General features: G+C 45.7%; 1 protein-coding gene across 1 annotated transcript; it reads right to left on the bottom strand.

Annotated features, from left to right (window-relative positions):
* Window positions 1–4,773: 4,773 nt before the first annotated feature.
* On the bottom strand, window positions 4,774–17,211 carry LOC140116969 (olfactory receptor 4K3-like). The gene is made up of 2 exons (XM_072133398.1): window positions 17,167–17,211; window positions 4,774–5,717 (listed from the first exon to the last, which is right to left on the bottom strand). Exons 1-2 carry the CDS (start codon window positions 17,177–17,179, stop codon window positions 4,774–4,776), a joined length of 957 nt encoding a protein of 318 aa, XP_071989499.1. The 5' UTR covers window positions 17,180–17,211.
* Between the last annotated feature and the right edge of the window lie 2,025 nt (window positions 17,212–19,236).

Raw genomic sequence — 19,236 nt, 5'->3', positions numbered from 1 at the left:
TGCTGCTTCTTCTGTCGCCACCTCCACACTCTTATCATTGTGCCACTTTGTGGCCTCCTGTTGCTGCTGATGCCACCTCTACACTATATAATTGTGCCACTCGGTGGCTTTCCCTGTTACTGCCTCCATGTTGCTGCCACCAGTGGGATCCTGCTGCTGATGCCACCTCCACACTAAATCATTGTGCCACTCTGTGGCTTTCCCTGTTGCTGCCACTATGTTGCTGCCACCTGTGGGCTCCTGCTGCTGCTTCTGCTGCCGCCACCTCCACACTCTTATCATTGGGCCACTTTGTGGCCTACCATGTTTCCGCCACCTACATAATTTGTCATTGTGCCACTCTGCGGCCTACTCATGCTGCTGCCAACTGACCGATATCTCCCTGGAACACCCTGTGATTTCCATAATGCTGTTTTCACCCTCCATCACTCTATGACGTTGCCACTATGTTTGGTTTTCCCCTTCATTTCATCTGTCAGAAGGATGAAAAGCTTCATGTAAATCCCATTTACTGGTCATCTCTATTCTGGATCAACTCCTGTTTGATTTTGGCTTTAGCAATACTGATGGATTATTGACCGATTGAAAGAGGACACTGACGGATGAAATGAAGGGCAAAATAAACAGTGAGGTCAAGCAAAATTACTGCCGACACCCTCTCCACTCTTTAGGGGGGCTTTCCACATGTATCCGCATTTAACAGAACAGGTTCTGTCGTAATCTATGGAATCGTCTGATGTCAGTGTAAAAAGAGTGCACTCTTTGATGTTATAGTGGGATCTTGACCCTCAGCTCGGTCCTTTTGAGCTGGCACAGACGTTACCTTGTCAGGCTGCGTACCCGCATCGCTTATTTGGTGAAGTTGGCCTCTCTAAGTGCCCATGGAAGTGAAGAGTGAAGTGATTCTAAGAGCCGCGGCTGTCATGTGCGTGTCATACTAAAACACAGCATTGTTTGAAGACCAAACCACGCTCCCTATGCATATTAAAGCATGGCACAACATTCTACAATACCCTACAGGCTCTCTGCAGCCAGGAAATACCTGTTTTTTAACGTGATTCATTTTGATTCGATTCAGGTTCGGGTCGAATCGTATTTTTCTAAAAAATTCGGCGAATCGGGACGAAACGAATTTTAACAAATTCGCCCATCTCTAGTTATATCTTATTAGTTCTATTGAATATATTAGCTAAGGAAGTTATATATACAACCCATAATTTGGAAAACTTCTTATAATATGCATTAGGGAATCCCTTTGGTCCCTTATCCTTTTTTTAATAAGTGTGCAGCGTATTTAACTTTAGACAAGACTTCTGCTCCTTCCTTAACCCCTTCCTGCACCCTGACATAACTATACATCACAGTGTGCCCATAGTTACCTCCCCATGACGTACATTTACATAGTTGTAATCACCCAGGCCCAGAAACAGTTCGGATTGCAATAGTCAAGATCAAGGCTTTTTAACCTTTTAGGCGCTGCAGTCCCCAGAACAGCAACTTTTACAGGACTTGCCTGATAATCACCTGTGCGACCGCCAAGTACCCCAAACTGGGCACGGAGGCTGCCGATCATTGCCACGGCATGATCTAACCATCTGCCTGTCAGCCTATGCAGAATGCGCAGGCTGGAAAAACCGCAAGCTTGGTCCGCAACCTAAATGTTGGCCAGGTTAGCAAGTAGGAGCATCTGGGTTGCTTAGGGCTCACAATTCTTTGCTTTCTTGACATTAGTATTGTGTAATTTGTTAAGTTTAAAGGGACACCGTCCACGGATTTTACCCCATTTAACTACTAACTTCCTCACGTAGGGTACAAATTCTCTCTTATCTTGTCTGTTTAAAAATCTCCTTCAAAGTCATGTGAAAATTGGCAGAAAAGAGTCAAATGTGCCCAAGAAGAGTCAAGTTTAGAGGCTGCAGTTGGTGTTTCACTTCAAACGGCCCTATTTTCAGTTCTATTGGACCTAGAAATTATTCCTTTGGTGTCATATTTAAGATTAGATCATATTAGGCTCTTGTTCCGAGCTACAGATCCAGAGCAAAAGTTAAAGACATAGATAGAAATGTGAGTGCGAAAGATCCAGTTCCCATTTATTTCTTATACTGCCTGTATATACAGTTCTGTAGCTCATAAAACTAAATCTGAAAGATGAGGCTCTTAAATGACACCCGCAACATGTTACTAGGAACTATAGCACCTCTTCTAAAGTGACACCTTCCCCCTTGCGTATTCTAAAAGTGGCTCATCTCAGACAATCATGACTTTTCTCTGCTCCATTGCATATGGCTCCAGTTGGATTTTTTATTGGGAAATGGAAGAGATTTTACATAAAAGAGGGAATTCTAGAAAGGCCATTTCATACCCTACCTGAGGGGACCAGTAGCTTAATGAGGTACAATCTGGTAGCAGATTCCATGTCATTTTGAAAACCAAAAAATAATAATAATCTGTGCTGCATGTGTCCTCTAGGATTGGCATGGATGGACTAGAAGAGCGGGAAATAACAGAAAGCCCTATGGATAACTCCCTTTCCAGCTGTTCCTATGGAAGTTACCAGTCTACGTGGTAGATGACAACTGGTTGATGCCTCCTTCTAGCGCCAAAGCGAGAGACATAGAGACAAAGACAGGACAATTGAAGACCAGGCCACCGTGCTACACCCACCGTCCCCGTGTCACAGCTCTATATCATGGCTCCGGGTCAGGAGACAGATCAGCGTGCAAGACCACCGGAAGTTTTTGGTGCTGAGGTGCCGTGACTCTGTAAACATTCAGGGGCATGGATCCAACAGACCGTGGCATGGGAGACCATGAACACCGGAGAGGGTGAGAAAACTTTTATTTTTTTAACAGCCCTCCCCAGTCCCCCTGCAAAGTTTTGGAAATTGTTGCACAACTCCTTTATTTTTATTTTTTCTGGTGCAGTTTTATTATTTGTGAGGAAAATAAATAATAATTTCATTACATTTGTGATCTAATTTACAATCACTAATTTAGTGTTCAGTCATTTGTTGGATGTAGTGACACAGTAAATTCTCATTAGTTTCTCTGCCCTATCCTTAAAAAATGTATATTACTCATTTTATTCAAATTTTGCTGCCATTGGGGGTCATTTATCGTTTCTCTATGTTGTAGTTTTTTATGTCTTTTTCACCTCTGAGCACCTTCTCCTTTATTATATTGTCTTTCAGCTCGTGTTAAATTTGCTTTTTTTTATTTTTTGCAACGTTTTTATGAAATGTCTCAAAAATGTCCCACAAATGTCTCTAGTCCCTTCTTTCCATTTTCTCAGTTTCCTTTAAGTATAGGTTCGACTGGAGTTTTTTGTGTGCCCAAAAAATGTCTCAAATTTTAGACAATTTGAAAAGATAAAAGTAATTTGGAATGGAAGAAAAATGAATCTTAGGGATTGAAAAAACTAATGTCTTGCGCTCATCAAGTCTCAAAAGAGGCTCAAAAATTGCAATTTAACTGTCAGTTTCTCCAGGTCTTCCTACTCCAACTACTTCTCCATAATGGAATGTATGGACTGGAAATAACAATATGGGGCAGATTTACTTACCCGGTCCTGTCGCGATCCCACTGTGCGTTGTCTGACGAGGATTTGGAGCTGCCGCGATTCACTAAGGTCGTGCGTCCAATTTCCTGCATGTTTCGCTTCTGCACTGAGATCCACCAGAGTTCACCTTCTTCTTCCCGGTTCATGTAAGTGCTTGATCTTACGACACAATTCTGTTTTTAAATTCTGCGGTTTGTTTGAATCCATCGGGCTTTCCGACGGCCACAACCCGCCCGATTTCTGTTACATGCAAGCCGGTGCCGATGCGCCACAATCCAATCGCGTGCGCCAAAAACCTGGGGCAATTCAGGGCAAAATGGAAATATTCGGGAAACCTGTCGGAATCGCGGTCCACGGACCCTTAGTAAATAAGCCCCAAATCAACTCAACTAATGGTGTGCACTCACTGGTTGGCAAGATGCACATCATAATCAACACATAAAGGATCCATTACAGCCAAGGGAAATGCATGTTCTGTATAGAAAATGCTATGATGAGCCACCACATTCTATGTTCTAGGGCCATCGACCCTCACTGACTTGCCCAATGGACATCTTCCCAACAGCAACACTTGAGATCCTACCTATATAGACTACTGTTTCTTGGAAATGAGGAAATCAGCTTTGACATTATAGAACTTTAAGTGAGTTACAGGCGGTCCCCTACTTAAGTACACCCAACTTACAGACTACCCCTAGTTACAGACGGATCCCTCTGCCCACTGTGACCTCTGCTGAGGCTCTCTAAATGCTTTAGTATAGTCCCAGACTGTAAAGCTCAGCTGTAAAGTGTCTGTATTGAAGCTTTATTGATAATTCTTGGTCCCATTACAGCAAAAAAATGTGAAACTCCAATCACCTTTGCCAAAAAAAATTTTTCGTCTGGAACTACAATTATAGAATATACAGTTTTGACTTACATACAAATTCAACTTAAGAACAAACCTATGGACCCTATCTTGTATGAACCCCGGGATTGCCTGGAGTTAAAATTCCTAAAAATCCAAGAGTGTCAACTTTTTGTAGAACTTCTTAAGGTGATCAAGTCAACGCCGATCCAAAATTCATGAGTGGGACTAAAATGAACCCAGAGACTGAATGAAACCTCAAATTTAACTGTGTAGAGTAATTCATCTGTGATAATAAGTCAACGTAACAAATATACTCTAAATATCACATTTATTACATCATGGGGCGGACGGACAATTGTCTACGATTACCTAAAACAAACCATTTGCCTGCAGCCATTTTCCAGACTCTTCTTGATCTCTTTGTTTCTCAGGCAGAAGATGATGGGGCTGCTCATGTGAGGAACAAAACTATAGATACAGATCATGAGTGCAGCAATGTCAGCGTTGGGGATGCCCCAGGCTTGGTAGCCATAGTCAACTATTCGGGGAATATAGAAGATGGTGATGACAAACCAGTGGGTGATGCAAGTGTTGAGGGCTTTCTGCCAGTTCTCCAGTCGGGTGATGGCACAGATGTTTATAAGTATTATGATATAGGACACTACAATGAGTGAGAACGGGCCCATGTGCATTATCAGACCGGCATAGAGCCCATTCTTCCTGATAGAGAAAGAATCCACGCAGGAGAGGGCCACCACCATCGACAAAGAGCAGTAGAAGTGTTTGATCCGGTTAGGACCACAGTATGGAAGAACCACTCCCCACGTCATGACAAAAATCCCAACAGAAGTGGCGGCAAACCAGGCGGCCAAACATAAGAATATGGAGGTCCTACTACTGATGATGGCGTGGTACCGGAGAGGTTTACAAATGGCCACGTAACGATCAAAGGCCATTAGTAAGAGGGTTAAGGAGTCAAGACAGTTCAGTGAGTGGATGAAGCCCATCTGGATGAAGCAGCCGGAGAAGGAGATGGACTCAGCACCAAACCAGTATTTGGAGATGATAATGGGCAAGGTGGAAGTGTCAAAGATCAGGTCAGAGAAGGCCAGGTTGGCGATGATGATGTACATGGGTTGGTGAAGCTGCTTCTTCTTTAGGACGATTACTATGACAATGCTATTGGCGCAAAGTGAGATGCTGTAAACGCAGAACATGAGTGATCCGAACAAAGTGTAGAACTTCTCCTGGAGACCTGAGAATCCAACAAATACAAAATTGAAGGTGGTGGAATCGTTTGCCATGAGATCTGTGGAATCAAGGGTAGAAAGATTAAAAAACATTGTTTCTATGAACAAATTCTCATTTTAAGACTCATTTATTACAGTATTAAAAGGGAACAAAGGAGAAGTCACTGTGAGGACCTGGCCCCTACATCCATGACCCCTTCAGCTACACCACTGGCTGAGGCTGTGCTGCGGCTTTAACAGCAAGAGTATCCGAATATTCTGTAGTGAAGAAGATGGGGGAAAGAGTTTGAGATGATGTTTACTCATACCATTCTCTCTAACTCTCTGAGTACAGATCATGTAGTAGATGTGTCCTGCAGTCCTATGTAACACCACAGATAACACAGTGATATCTCTGAGTACAGATCATGTAGTAGATGTGTCCTGCAGTCCTATGTAACACCACAGATAACACAGTGATATCTCTGAGTACAGATCATGTAGTAGATGTGTCCTGCAGTCCTATGTAACACCACAGATAACACAGTGATATCTCTGAGTACAGATCATGTAGTAGATGTGTCCTGCAGTCCTATGTAACACCACAGATAACACAGTGATATCTCTCTGAGTACAGATCATGTAGTAGAAGTGACCTGCAGTCCTATGTAACACCACAGATAACACAGTGATATCTCTGAGTACAGATCATGTAGTAGATGTGTCCTGCAGTCCCATGTAACACCACAGATAACACAGTGATATCTCTGAGTACAGATCATGTAGTAGATGTGTCCTGCAGTCCTATGTAACACCACAGATAACACAGTGATATCTCTGAGTACAGATCATGTAGTAGATGTGACCTGCAGTCCTATGTAACACCACAGATAACACAGTGATATCTCTGAGTACAGATCATGTAGTAGATGTGTCCTGCAGTCCTATGTAACACCACAGATAACACAGTGATATCTCTCTGAGTACAGATCATGTAGTAGAAGTGACCTGCAGTCCTATGTAACACCACAGATAACACAGTGATATCTCTGAGTACAGATCATGTAGTAGATGTGTCCTGCAGTCCCATGTAACACCACAGATAACACAGTGATATCTCTGAGTACAGATCATGTAGTAGATGTGTCCTGCAGTCCTATGTAACACCACAGATAACACAGTGATATCTCTGAGTACAGATCATGTAGTAGATGTGACCTGCAGTCCTATGTAACACCACAGATAACACAGTGATATCTCTCTGAGTACAGATCATGTAGTAGATGTGTCCTGCAGTCCCATGTAACACCACAGATAACACAGTGATATCTCCCTGAGTACAGATCATGTAGTAGATGTGTCCTGCAGTCCTATGTAACACTACAGATAACACAGTGATATCTCTGAGTACAGATCATGTAGTAGATGTGTCCTGCAGTCCTATGTAACACCACAGATAACACAGTGATATCTCTCTGAGTACAGATCATGTAGTAGATGTGTCCTGCAGTCCTATGTAACACCACAGATAACACAGTGATATCTCTCTGAGTACAGATCATGTAGTAGATGTGACCTGCAGTCCTATGTAACACCACAGATAACACAGTGATATCTCTCTGAGTACAGATCATGTAGTAGATGTGTCCTGCAGTCCTATGTAACACCACAGATAACACAGTGATATCTCTCTGAGTACAGATCATGTAGTAGATGTGTCCTGCAGTCCTATGTAACACCACAGATAACACAGTGATATCTCTGAGTACAGATCATGTAGTAGATGTGACCTGCAGTCCTATGTAACACCACAGATAACACAGTGATATCTCTCTGAGTACAGATCATGTAGTAGATGTGTCCTGCAGTCCTATGTAACACCACAGATAACACAGTGATACCTCAGTACAGATCACGGAGTAGATGTGTCCTGCAGTCCTATGTAACACCACAGATAACACAGTGATATCTCTGAGTACTGATCATGTAGTAGATGTGTCCTGCAGTCCTATGTAACACCACAGATAACACAGTGATATCTCTCTGAGTACAGATCATGTAGAAGATGTGTCCTGCAGTCCTATGACTGCAGGGATTAACAAACCCAAACCTTAAATTTGGTACTTGCCCCTGTACCTTGATCAACCATCCAACCGTTTGGTACTTGACCCCGTACCTTGATCAACCATCCAACCGTTTGGTACTTGACCTTGTACCTTGATCAACCATCCAACCGTTTGGTATTTGACCTTGCACCTTGATCAACCATCCAACCGTCTGGTACTTGACCGTGTACCTTGATAAACCATCCAACCGTCTGGTACTTGACCTTGTACTTTGATAAACCTTCCATCCGTCTGGTTCTTGACCTTGTACTTTGATAAACCTTCCATCCGTCTGGTACTTGACCGTGTACCTAGACTAACCACCCAACCGTCTGGTACTTGACCGTGTACCTAGACTAACCACCCAACCGTCTGGTACTTGACCGTGTACCTACACTAACCACCCAACCGTCTGGTACTTGACCGTGTACCTAGACTAACCACCCAACCGCCTGGTACTTGACCGTGTACCTACACTAACCACCCAACCGTTTGGTACTTGACCGTGTACCTAGACTAACCACCCATAAACAGACCGGGAAACTAAATGTTTGGGTAATGTGGGAAGGCCACAGCGTTTATTAACAACTAAGATAAATAATTAAATAACGTTATAAATTAAAACATTTCCCAACTTGCTAGGCCCGCTTGGCATCTTCAAAATCTTGAGAACCAACTTCGCCCGAAATGGCGGCTGCGTCCCTGCAGCCGGCATGTGGGCATCTTCCAGCGCCTTAGGGCCTGTGTAACTTCCGCCTTCGCTGTGACAACTGTAGGAAAACAGAAGGAAACAGCCAGAACCAAGGAAAGAAGAGCTGAAAAGAAATAATTCTGAGGGCAGGGTGGGAGGGTGACTTCTCGCCTCTTCGGTCCAGGGGGCAGAAGGAAAGAGGCCCCCCCACGTGCTCTCGGACTTTATAAAACCACCGGGCGGGTACTTACCCGCCCCCAAACACCACCTCCTGTGACCTCACACGGGAGGAGTAAAGGGGCAAGCCCCACCAGCCTACCAGAAGGCTTGAAACCACCCCCTACAGTCCTCAGCCCCTTCGCTAGTTGCTTTGGGGCTTGTTAGACTGCAGGGATTAACAAACCCAAACCTTAAATTTGGTACTTGCCCCTGTACCTTGATCAACCATCCAACCGTTTGGTACTTGACCCCGTACCTTGATCAACCATCCAACCGTTTGGTACTTGACCTTGTACCTTGATCAACCATCCAACCGTTTGGTATTTGACCTTGCACCTTGATCAACCATCCAACCGTCTGGTACTTGACCGTGTACCTTGATAAACCATCCAACCGTCTGGTACTTGACCTTGTACTTTGATAAACCTTCCATCCGTCTGGTTCTTGACCTTGTACTTTGATAAACCTTCCATCCGTCTGGTACTTGACCGTGTACCTAGACTAACCACCCAACCGTCTGGTACTTGACCGTGTACCTAGACTAACCACCCAACCGTCTGGTACTTGACCGTGTACCTACACTAACCACCCAACCGTCTGGTACTTGACCGTGTACCTAGACTAACCACCCAACCGCCTGGTACTTGACCGTGTACCTACACTAACCACCCAACCGTTTGGTACTTGACCGTGTACCTAGACTAACCACCCATAAACAGACCGGGAAACTAAATGTTTGGGTAATGTGGGAAGGCCACAGCGTTTATTAACAACTAAGATAAATAATTAAATAACGTTATAAATTAAAACATTTCCCAACTTGCTAGGCCCGCTTGGCATCTTCAAAATCTTGAGAACCAACTTCGCCCGAAATGGCGGCTGCGTCCCTGCAGCCGGCATGTGGGCATCTTCCAGCGCCTTAGGGCCTGTGTAACTTCCGCCACGGAGCAGCCTCCTCCCTCCTACCACCGGCTGCGACCCCCCACACGGACCAAGGCCATGGCCTTCTCAGCCTGCTCCTGCAGGCCGAGAAGGAAAATATTTGAAAAATATACACCTCAATGGCATTGAGATGGACCCCGTCGCATAATAAGGGATGGTGGTTATCCCCCGCAGATTCTCATGCCTATACGTCACTCCTCCCAGGGACATCAGGTATTTTTGATAACCAGGACTTTCCTTGCTCTCTGTAAAGCAGCTGTGAATAGGATGCCTGACCTATTAACTACTCGAAGACATACCTGCAAAACCCACAAGACTTCCTGCAAGGGACTAGTTATCCGGGGTGAGATGTGCCTTTTTACGCAACCCAGGATTATCCTTTACCGACTTTAAGTTACTGCATTTACCCAAAACCAGGGACCGAGACCGCAAAAGCTCGTAACTAGTTATGGAGAGTTTTGGACAGTTCCATCTTTCTCTGCACTAAGTCCACCGCCCTATCAAAGGAGACGTACGAAACCGCCACCACCTCCTATATAGCGTCATTGACCGATGGACCCTTGGGAAAAGACAGGTGGTCGATTAATCTGAACTTTCCGGGCTCCTTTTGGGAACTAAGCCTGGCGGTTCTATAAGGGACCGGCCATCCTACCGGGGAAACCTCATTCCCGACCTTCTCCAGTGCTAATACTGGATTGAAAGAAATTAAACTACCACATTAACCAACATTGCGGTGGGCTGGTGGTTATCCTGATGCAGTGGATGGGGTGAGAAGTGCCTTATGTGCTGCCCAGGATATTCTTCACTGACATTAACCCCTTAACGCCGAAGCCACTTTTCCCCTTCCTGACACGGGCCATTTTTCCAAATCTGCCCTGTGCCCCTATAAGTGGACATAACTATGAAACGCTTTAAAATATCCAAGTGATTTAAAATTGTTTACTCGTGACCCCTTGTACTTCATGTTAGTTGGTGGAATGTTTGGCATTTATTTAAGAGAAAATCAGATACTTGGTGAAAATTTGGAAAAAATTCTCGATTTTCGGACTTCAAAATGTTCTACTTTGACCACACATCGACATAACCGCAAAACAAACTTAGTAACCAACACTCACCGAATGTTTACTTTATGTCTCCGTGGTTTTTTATACATACTCTGATTTTATAAGATGTTCTGGGGCTTTGAACGTTAGGTGCGATTTTTTACATTTTCATAAAAACCGCAAAATCCTGAGGGACCTGCTCTGGTTTCAAATCACTAAATAAAGGAAAACCCCATAAATTATCCTATTATAGAAACTACACCCCTCAGTGTATGTGAAACAACTTTTATGAAGTTTGTTAACCCTTTAATTGTTTTACGGGCGTTAAAACAAAATCGGATACAATTATGAAAGTACATATTTTTGGCTAAATTAATGTGTCTTTCAAAAAATGAACAAATTCTCAGTGGATAAAATACCAAAACGCTCCACAAAATTTGATACCCAAACCCCCCCGCGTATAGCAATCCCCCATATGTGGTGGTGACTGCTGTACGGGCACACGCCAGGGCATCGAAGGGAAGCTGCGCCATTCAGCGCAGATTATGCATTGTCACTTTTTATTGGCTATACAATCTTTATTTTCATTTTTTTTATTTTTTTAGTTTTTAGGCAATTTGGACATATAAGGGCGTATTTATTGCGACATGCGATGCACTTTACAAATAAAAAATTATTCTGACTGGGATTTGAACCTAGAAACCGCAGTGTCCATGAACAATAATGACACAGCGCCTCAACCAACTGAGCTATAACTTCCGTGCTACATTTTAGTGGGTCATTGGCTTATTGATGGGATTTTATTAACTCTTGAATGTATGGGTGAAAGGAAAATTGTCAATTTTGGTTCCTTTTTTTTTTTTTTTTTTTTTTTTTTTTTTTCCGGAGGGGGTCGTACACCGAACACTAACAATACTATATTATCTATAACGTACAGATCACTATGATCACGGTGATACCTCATTTATATAGTTTTTCATTTATATTTACAATTTTACTGGAAAAAACTAATATAGAGGAAATCTCATTTGTTTTTGCATCGCCATCTTTTCTGAGACATAACTTTAATATTTTTTGGTTGACAGAGCTAGTTTAGGGCTTATTTTTTACATGTTGAGTTGTCTTTCCAATTGATACCATTTTGGCGCTCTTTTTTTTTTTTTTTTTTTTTTTTTTGATCATGTATTAGAACATTTTTGTGAAGAGATTATATGAAAAATTTACATTTTTATCGAGTTTTTCGGGTTTGTTTTTACGGCGTTCAGCAAGCGGGTCCAATAATGTTACTAAGTTATTGCCTGTTCAAGATATTCTACACCTTACACAGTGTAATACAGATGTATTACCCTGTGTAATGCTCAATCTATTACGCATGCTCAGTGTTACAGCCGGGTCCTGCCAGAAGGCACGGACCCGGCTCCCGGAAGGAGGATCGCGCAGCCCCGGGCACTGGCAGTCCCTGGGCTGCGATCCCTAAATGTGTTACCCTGTCCTGCGTTAGCTAAATTCCCTAAGCCCACAGGTGTATCCTGACTGCCTTCTAATTGTGTGAGTAGTGATCTAATGGATGTGATGACCTCTGTGTTCTTGTGTGATGAGATAATGGACGTGATGACCTCTGTGTTCTTGTGTGACGAGATAATGGACGTGATGACCTCTGTGTTCTTGTGTGATGAGGTAATGGCCGACCACGAGGGGAGGCCACTGAACTCACCGGATGAAGTCTTCGCTGGTGGAGCTGACTTGTCCTGATGAGAAGACTGTGCTTTGTCCTGTTCAGATAGTTGGTGATGTTCGGAAGCTGAAGTGATGCGTTGAGGTGGTTGCTTGACGATGTCAGAGCTGCGAGGTGGAGCTTGAGAGCCTTGGCTGCCATGACGGGATGACCTCTGGGACTGCGGTGGCTGTAGATGAGCTGAGGAACGGTTTTCGGATTCCTGGTGAGTTGCTGGATGCTGATGTCCGCCTGGAGCGCTTGGTCAGGCGGTGAGGGAAGTCTCTGTGCCGTTGTCAGTAGTCTCGGTGACTGATGCGGGTGTGTGAGTGCGCCTCCTCGCGGCCACTGGAACCCGGTGACGATGGGCTGCTGTAGTGTCTGCGACGTCCTCCGTGATGATGATGATGGCGGCTGCGGCCTGGTGAGAGGAGCTCAGAGCCAGTATCGGCAGCCCGCCTGCGGTATGGCCTCTGGGAGTCCATTCTGCTGTGCCGTTGCTGCTTGTAGGACGGGGATCTGTGGCTCCGGTCTCTGTGGTGCACCGTGGGCATAGAGGTCTCTACCGCATCAAGGGTATGCAGAGAGGACTCGGGGGAATAGGAGGGGAGAAGGGAAGTGGAGCTGCCCAGGGATCCAGAGCTGTGGTGTCGGCTGAGCAGGGGGGAGGGGGCTGGGGCTGGCTGGGGAGTAGGCCCGAGGCCTGGGATGGGGCCTGGGGCTTCCTGGGGTGTAGGCCCGAGGCCTTCGGCCGACTGCAGGGAAGGCGCAAGGCCTGGTGGCGGACCCGGGGTTAGATGGGGTATAGGCCCGAGGCCTGGTGGCGTGCCCGGGGTTTGAGGGAGTATAGGCCCGAGGCCTACCAGAAGGCCCGGGCCTAGGCACCGAGTAGGCCTGAAGCCTGCCGCACGGCGAGGGGGGTCCGAGGAGTTGCTGTAAAGGCTGGGGGAGGGCCGGCCCCGCATGAGCAAGGAGCAGGAGGAGGATCGCTGGAGAGGAGGGCGCCTGGGCTTGTGAAAGGCCCAAACCGGAGTGTGGCCGGATGTGAGGCTCCGGCTGGCGCGGGAGTTAAGGTGAGCAGTGGGGGAGGTGAGCAGTGGGGGAGGGGAGGGGAGGGGGGGGGGGGGAGCGGAATGGCGGGCGCCGCGGAGGTGGACGGGTCGCATACCGGTCGGGTGCTCGGGAGGCCACGCTGCAGGCCTGCATGCTACTCAGGCCGCGGCCTGGCCTGGAGGTGATGTGACCGGAGCTGGGCGCGCTGGCAGAGCGGGGGCGGGGGGTGCAGCGCTGGGGAGCGGGGAGCAGCGCTGGAGTGCAGGGGTGCAGGGCAGGGGAGCAGGCAGCAGCGTTGGGGTGCAGCGCTGGGGAGCGGGGAGCAGCGCTGGTGCGCAGGGGTGCAGGGCAGGGGAGCAGGCAGCAGCAGCGCTGGGATGAAAGGGTGCAGGGCAGGGGAGCAGGCAGCAGCGTTGGGGTGCAGGGCAGGGGAGTGGGCAACAGAGCTGGGATGAAGGGGTGCAGGGCAGGGGAGCAGGCAGCAGCACTGGGGTGCAGGGCAGGGGATGCAAACTGCTTACCCCTTGTGGTCTTCACACAGTGATCCCACGAAGATCCTTCAGTGCAGTCGGCGTCCCAAATGGTCCATGCGACGCCATCTTCTTCTGGCCCGGGCCGCGCTTCCTGGCTGGTGCTGGAGATCCTGGGCTCAGGCGGACAGGAGGCCTCATCTTCCTCAGGGGACGTCCTCCATCTTCTGCCAGCTGCTCCCGTGGAGGAGGTGAGGAGCACTGGGTGGGTGGTGGTGACAGGGTGGCAGGCCGCCGGGCGGGGGTGGTGGCTGTACCCTCCGGGGTGTAAGCCACTGCAGGAGGATTCGGTCCTAGGAGATGGGTGTCCTCTTCAGGGACGTCCACTTCTTGAACCGACCCCGCAGCAAGGCGCTGCAGGAGGGTATCCAGCATGGCTGAACCATCCAGGGCCACTTGCTAGAGTACTAGATCTTCTAGGGAAGCCATGCTGGGTATTTGCAGAGGTGTCTCTGACTTCTCGCCTCTTCGGTCCAGGGGGCAGAAGGAAAGAGGCCCCCCCACGTGCTCTCGGACTTTATAAAACCACCGGGCGGGTACTTACCCGCCCCCAAACACCACCTCCTGTGACCTCACACGGGAGGAGTAAAGGGGCAAGCCCCACCAGCCTACCAGAAGGCTTGAAACCACCCCCTACAGTCCTCAGCCCCTTCGCTAGTTGCTTTGGGGCTTGTTAGTAACACCACAGATAACACGGTGATATCTCTCTGAGAACAGATCATGTAGTAGATGTGTCCTGCAGTCCTATGTAACACCACAGATAACACAGTGATATCTCTCTGAGTACAGATCATGTAGTAGATGTGACCTGCAGTCCTATGTAACACCACAGATAACACAGTGATATCTCTGAGTACAGATCATGTAGTAGATGTGTCCTGCAGTCCTATGTAACACCACAGATAACACAGTGATATCTCTCTGAGTACAGATCATGTAGTAGATGTGTCCTGCAGTCCTATGTAACACCACAGATAACACAGTGATATTTCTGAGTACAGATGATGTAGTAGATGTGCCCTGCAGTCCTATGTAACACCACAGATAACACAGTGATATCTCTCTGAGTACAGATCATGTAGTAGATGTGTCCTGCAGTCCTATGTAACACCACAGATAACACAGTGATATCTCTGAGTACAGATCATGTAGTAGATGTGACCTGCAGTCCTATGTAACACCACAGATAACACAGTGATATCTCTGAGTACAGATCATGTAGTAGATGTGTCCTGCAGTCCTATGTAACACCACAGATAACACAGTGATATCTCTCTGAGTACAGATCATGTAGTAGATGTGTCCTGCAGTCCTATGTAACACCACAGATAACACAGTGATATCTCTGAGTACAGATCATGTAGTAGATGTGACCTGCAGTCCTATGTAACACCACAGATAACACAGTGATATCTCTGAGTACAGATCATGTAGTAGATGTATCCTGCAGTCCTATGTAACACCACAGATAACACAGTGATATCTCTCTGAGTACAGATCATGTAGTAGATGTGTCCTGCAGTCCTATGTAACACCACAGATAACACAGTGATATCTCTCTGAGTACAGATCATGTAGTAGATGTGTCCTGCAGTCCTATGTAACACCACAGATAACACAGTGATATCTCTCTGAGTACAGATCATGTAGTAGATGTGTCCTGCAGTCCTATGTAACACCACAGATAACACAGTGATATCTCTGAGTACAGATCATGTAGTAGATGTGTCCTGCAGTCCTATGTAACACCACAGATAACACAGTGATATCTCTGAGTACAGACCATGTAGTAGATATGACCTGCAGTCCTATGTAACACCACAGATAACACAGTGATATCTCTCTGAGTACAGATCATGTAGTAGATATGACCTGCAGTCCTATGTAACACCACAGATAACACAGTGATATCTCTGAGTACAGACCATGTAGTAGATATGACCTGCAGTCCTATGTAACACCACAGATAACCTGATAACATATCATGGAGAATTTCTGACAAAAATCAAAGCTCAAATATTTTGAAATTAAAAAGGTAAAGTTGTGAGCTCAGTTACCTCTCGGATACACAATGCCTCCTGTGATGCTGCTCCGTGCCCTCTCCCCTTTATATAGTGACCTCTGATCCCTGGTGACCTCATTAGCTGCTGAACCTGGCAGATGACAATGTGCTGGGGGGGAGATGTGTGTTATTATCCTGTTGTGATTATCCCACCTCGGCTCAAGAACCTGGATCTCATTAATGATGCCACCTCAGTACAGTAATGATGATCCATCAAAGTTTGGGTTTAAAGAGTTTGGCCAAACTTTGTGAATGTTTCAGTCATGTACCCAGACTGGACCCGAAGTTGAAATCATTGTAATCTAAATTTTTTGTGATCCAAAAATGGTGGTAGTAATGGGCTGCAAAATGGGGGTTATAATAGGGCAATAATTCAGAGGTCATAGGTCCAGCAGGGGAGGAGTTGGTTATATACTGGGGAAGGGGTCTGGCTATATACTGGGGCAGGGGGCAAGCTATATACTGAGGAATGGGGCTGGCTATTTACAGGGGCAGGCTATATACTGGGGAAGGGGTCTGGCTATATACTGGGGCAGGGGGCAAGCTATATACTGGGGAATGGGGCTGGCTATTTACAGGGGCAGGCTATATACTGGGGAAGGGGTCTGGCTATATACTGGGGCAGGGGGCAAGCTATATACTGGGGAAGAGAGCAGGCTATATACTGGGGAATGGGGCTGGCTATTTACAGTGGCAGGCTATATATTGGGGAAGGGAGCTGGCTATATACTGGGGCAGGGGGCAAGCTATATATTGGGGCAGGGGCAGGCTATATACTGGGGAATGGGGCTGGCTATTTACAGGGGCAGGCTATATACTGGGAAAGGGAGCTAGCAATATACTGGGGAATGCTGGCTATATAATGGGGCAGGGGGGCTGTGACCAATGTATTTCCCACCCTAGGCTTATACTCAAGTCAATAGATTTTTTTGTAGTAAAATTAGGCTCCTCAACTTATTTTTGGGTCGGCTTATACTCAATTATATATACTGTATATATAAACTTTCACTGGTTTATAGCTGTAATCACCATTAACACTTTGGGATCTACCCAGGAGCCTTAAAGAGACTTGGCTGCTATGGTACAAAAATTAATTTGTAAATTTGTATGCAACTAACCTAATGTCAGTCATTCACACTAATTGAGTCATGTACATTAAAATTTACTCACAGTGTCCTGCCATTCATTGGCAGGTCTGACTTCTATGATATTCTGTATGGAACATTGAGAGCATTGAAAGCTCTGTTACATCATTGGGCACTTAAAGTCATGTGACCAGGATGACATCATCTAAGGTCCTGTTTCATCTGTATCATCTCCCTCTTGCATGTATCTGATCACATGAAATCACAGCAGACTCCATGGAGGATGGCTAGTAGTAGAGATCCATGGAGGCTGCTGTGATTTCATGTGATCAGATATATGCATAGTGTACAGTTTGCTAATGTTAGGAAGCTAAAGGAGCTGTGATGATGATGTCTCCCTGATCACATGACATGCTGAAAAAAGGCCTGGGGCAGGAGGAGGACTAGATAGGAGTGGCTGGTGGGGCAGGACAAGACTTTTCTGATGCCAGGAAATATAACATAAAGTTGATTTATGTGGATGTAACAAAAACTGTTTTTAGCTAAAAGAAGGGAATCAGTTAGTTAATATGACTCACTAGCTGTATATGTGAAAGTATATGCTTTACAGCAGCTTCATGGTCACAATATGCAGAAGTGGAAGAGAACTCAGAGCTATGGAGAGATTTATATGACAAAAATAGGGAGATAGGAAGTGAGGATAAACTGTGACATCATCTATTGTCAGTAGTGATGTAATGACGGGTCAGTGTTATCTATATAGAGGTCATTGCACAGGGAGGGGGAGGAGATAAGCTGTGACATCATCTATTGTCAGTAGTGATGTAATGATGGGTCAGTGTTATCTATATAGAGGACATTGTACAGGAAGGAGGAGGAGATAAGCTGTGACATCATCTATTGTCAGTAGTGATGTAATGACGGATCAGTGTTATCTATATAGAGGTCATTGTACAGGGAGGGGGAGGAGATAAGCTGTGACATCATCTATTGTCATTAGTGATGTAATGATGGGTCAGTGTTATCTATATAGAGGTCATTGTACAGGGAGGGGGAGGAGATGAGCTGTAACATCATCTATTGTCAGTAGTAATGTAATGATGGGTCAGTGTTATCTATATAGAGGACATTGTACAGGGAGGAGGAGGAGATAAGCTGTGACATCATCTATTGTCAGTAGTGATGTAATGATGGGTCAGTGTTATCTATATAGAGGTCATTGTACAGGGAGGGGGGAGGAGATAAGCTGTGACATCATCTATTGTCAGTACTGATGTAATGATGGGTCAGTGTTATCTATATAGAGGTCATTGTACAGGAAGGAGACGAGATAAGCTGTGACATCATCTATTGTCAGTAGTGATGTAATGACGGGTCAGTGTTATCTATATAGAGGACATTGTACAGGGAGGAGGAGGAGATAAGCTGTGACATCATCTATTGTCAGTAGTAATGTAATGATGGGTCAGTGTTATCTATATAGAGGTCATTGTACAGGGAGGGGGAGGAGATAAGCTGTGACATCATCTATTGTCAGTAGTGATGTAATGATGGGTCAGTGCTATCTATATAGAAGTCATTGTACAGGGAGGAGGAGGAGATAAGCTGTGACATCATCTATTGTCAGTAGTGATGTAATGATGGGTCATTGTTATCTATATAGAGGCCATTCTACAGGGAGGGGGAGGAGATAAGCTGTGACATCATCTATTGTCAGTAGTGATGTAATGACGGGTCAGTGTTATCTATATAGAGGTCATTGTACAGGGAGGGGGAGGAGATAAGCTGTGACATCATCTATTGTCAGTAGTGATGTAATAACGGGTCAGTGTTATCTATATAGAGGCCATTGTACAGGGAGGGGGAGGGGATAAGCTGTGACATCATCTATTGTCAGTAGTGATGTAATGATGGGTCAGTGTTATCTATATAGAGGTCATTGTACAGGGAGGGGGGTAGATAAGCTGTGACATCATCTATTGTCAGTAGTGATGTAAGGATGGGTCAGTGTTATCTATATAGAAGTCATTGTACAAGGAGGGGGAGGAGATAAGCGGTGACATCATCTATTGTCAGTAGTGATGTAATGATGGGTCAGTGTTATCTATATAGAGGTCATTGTACAGGGAGGGGGGTAGATAAGCTGTGACATCAT

Source organism: Engystomops pustulosus, chromosome 2, assembly GCF_040894005.1.
Source record: "Engystomops pustulosus chromosome 2, aEngPut4.maternal, whole genome shotgun sequence".
Classification (NCBI taxonomy): Eukaryota; Metazoa; Chordata; class Amphibia; order Anura; family Leptodactylidae; genus Engystomops; species Engystomops pustulosus.
This window is presented reverse-complemented; position numbering and strand designations above follow the sequence as displayed.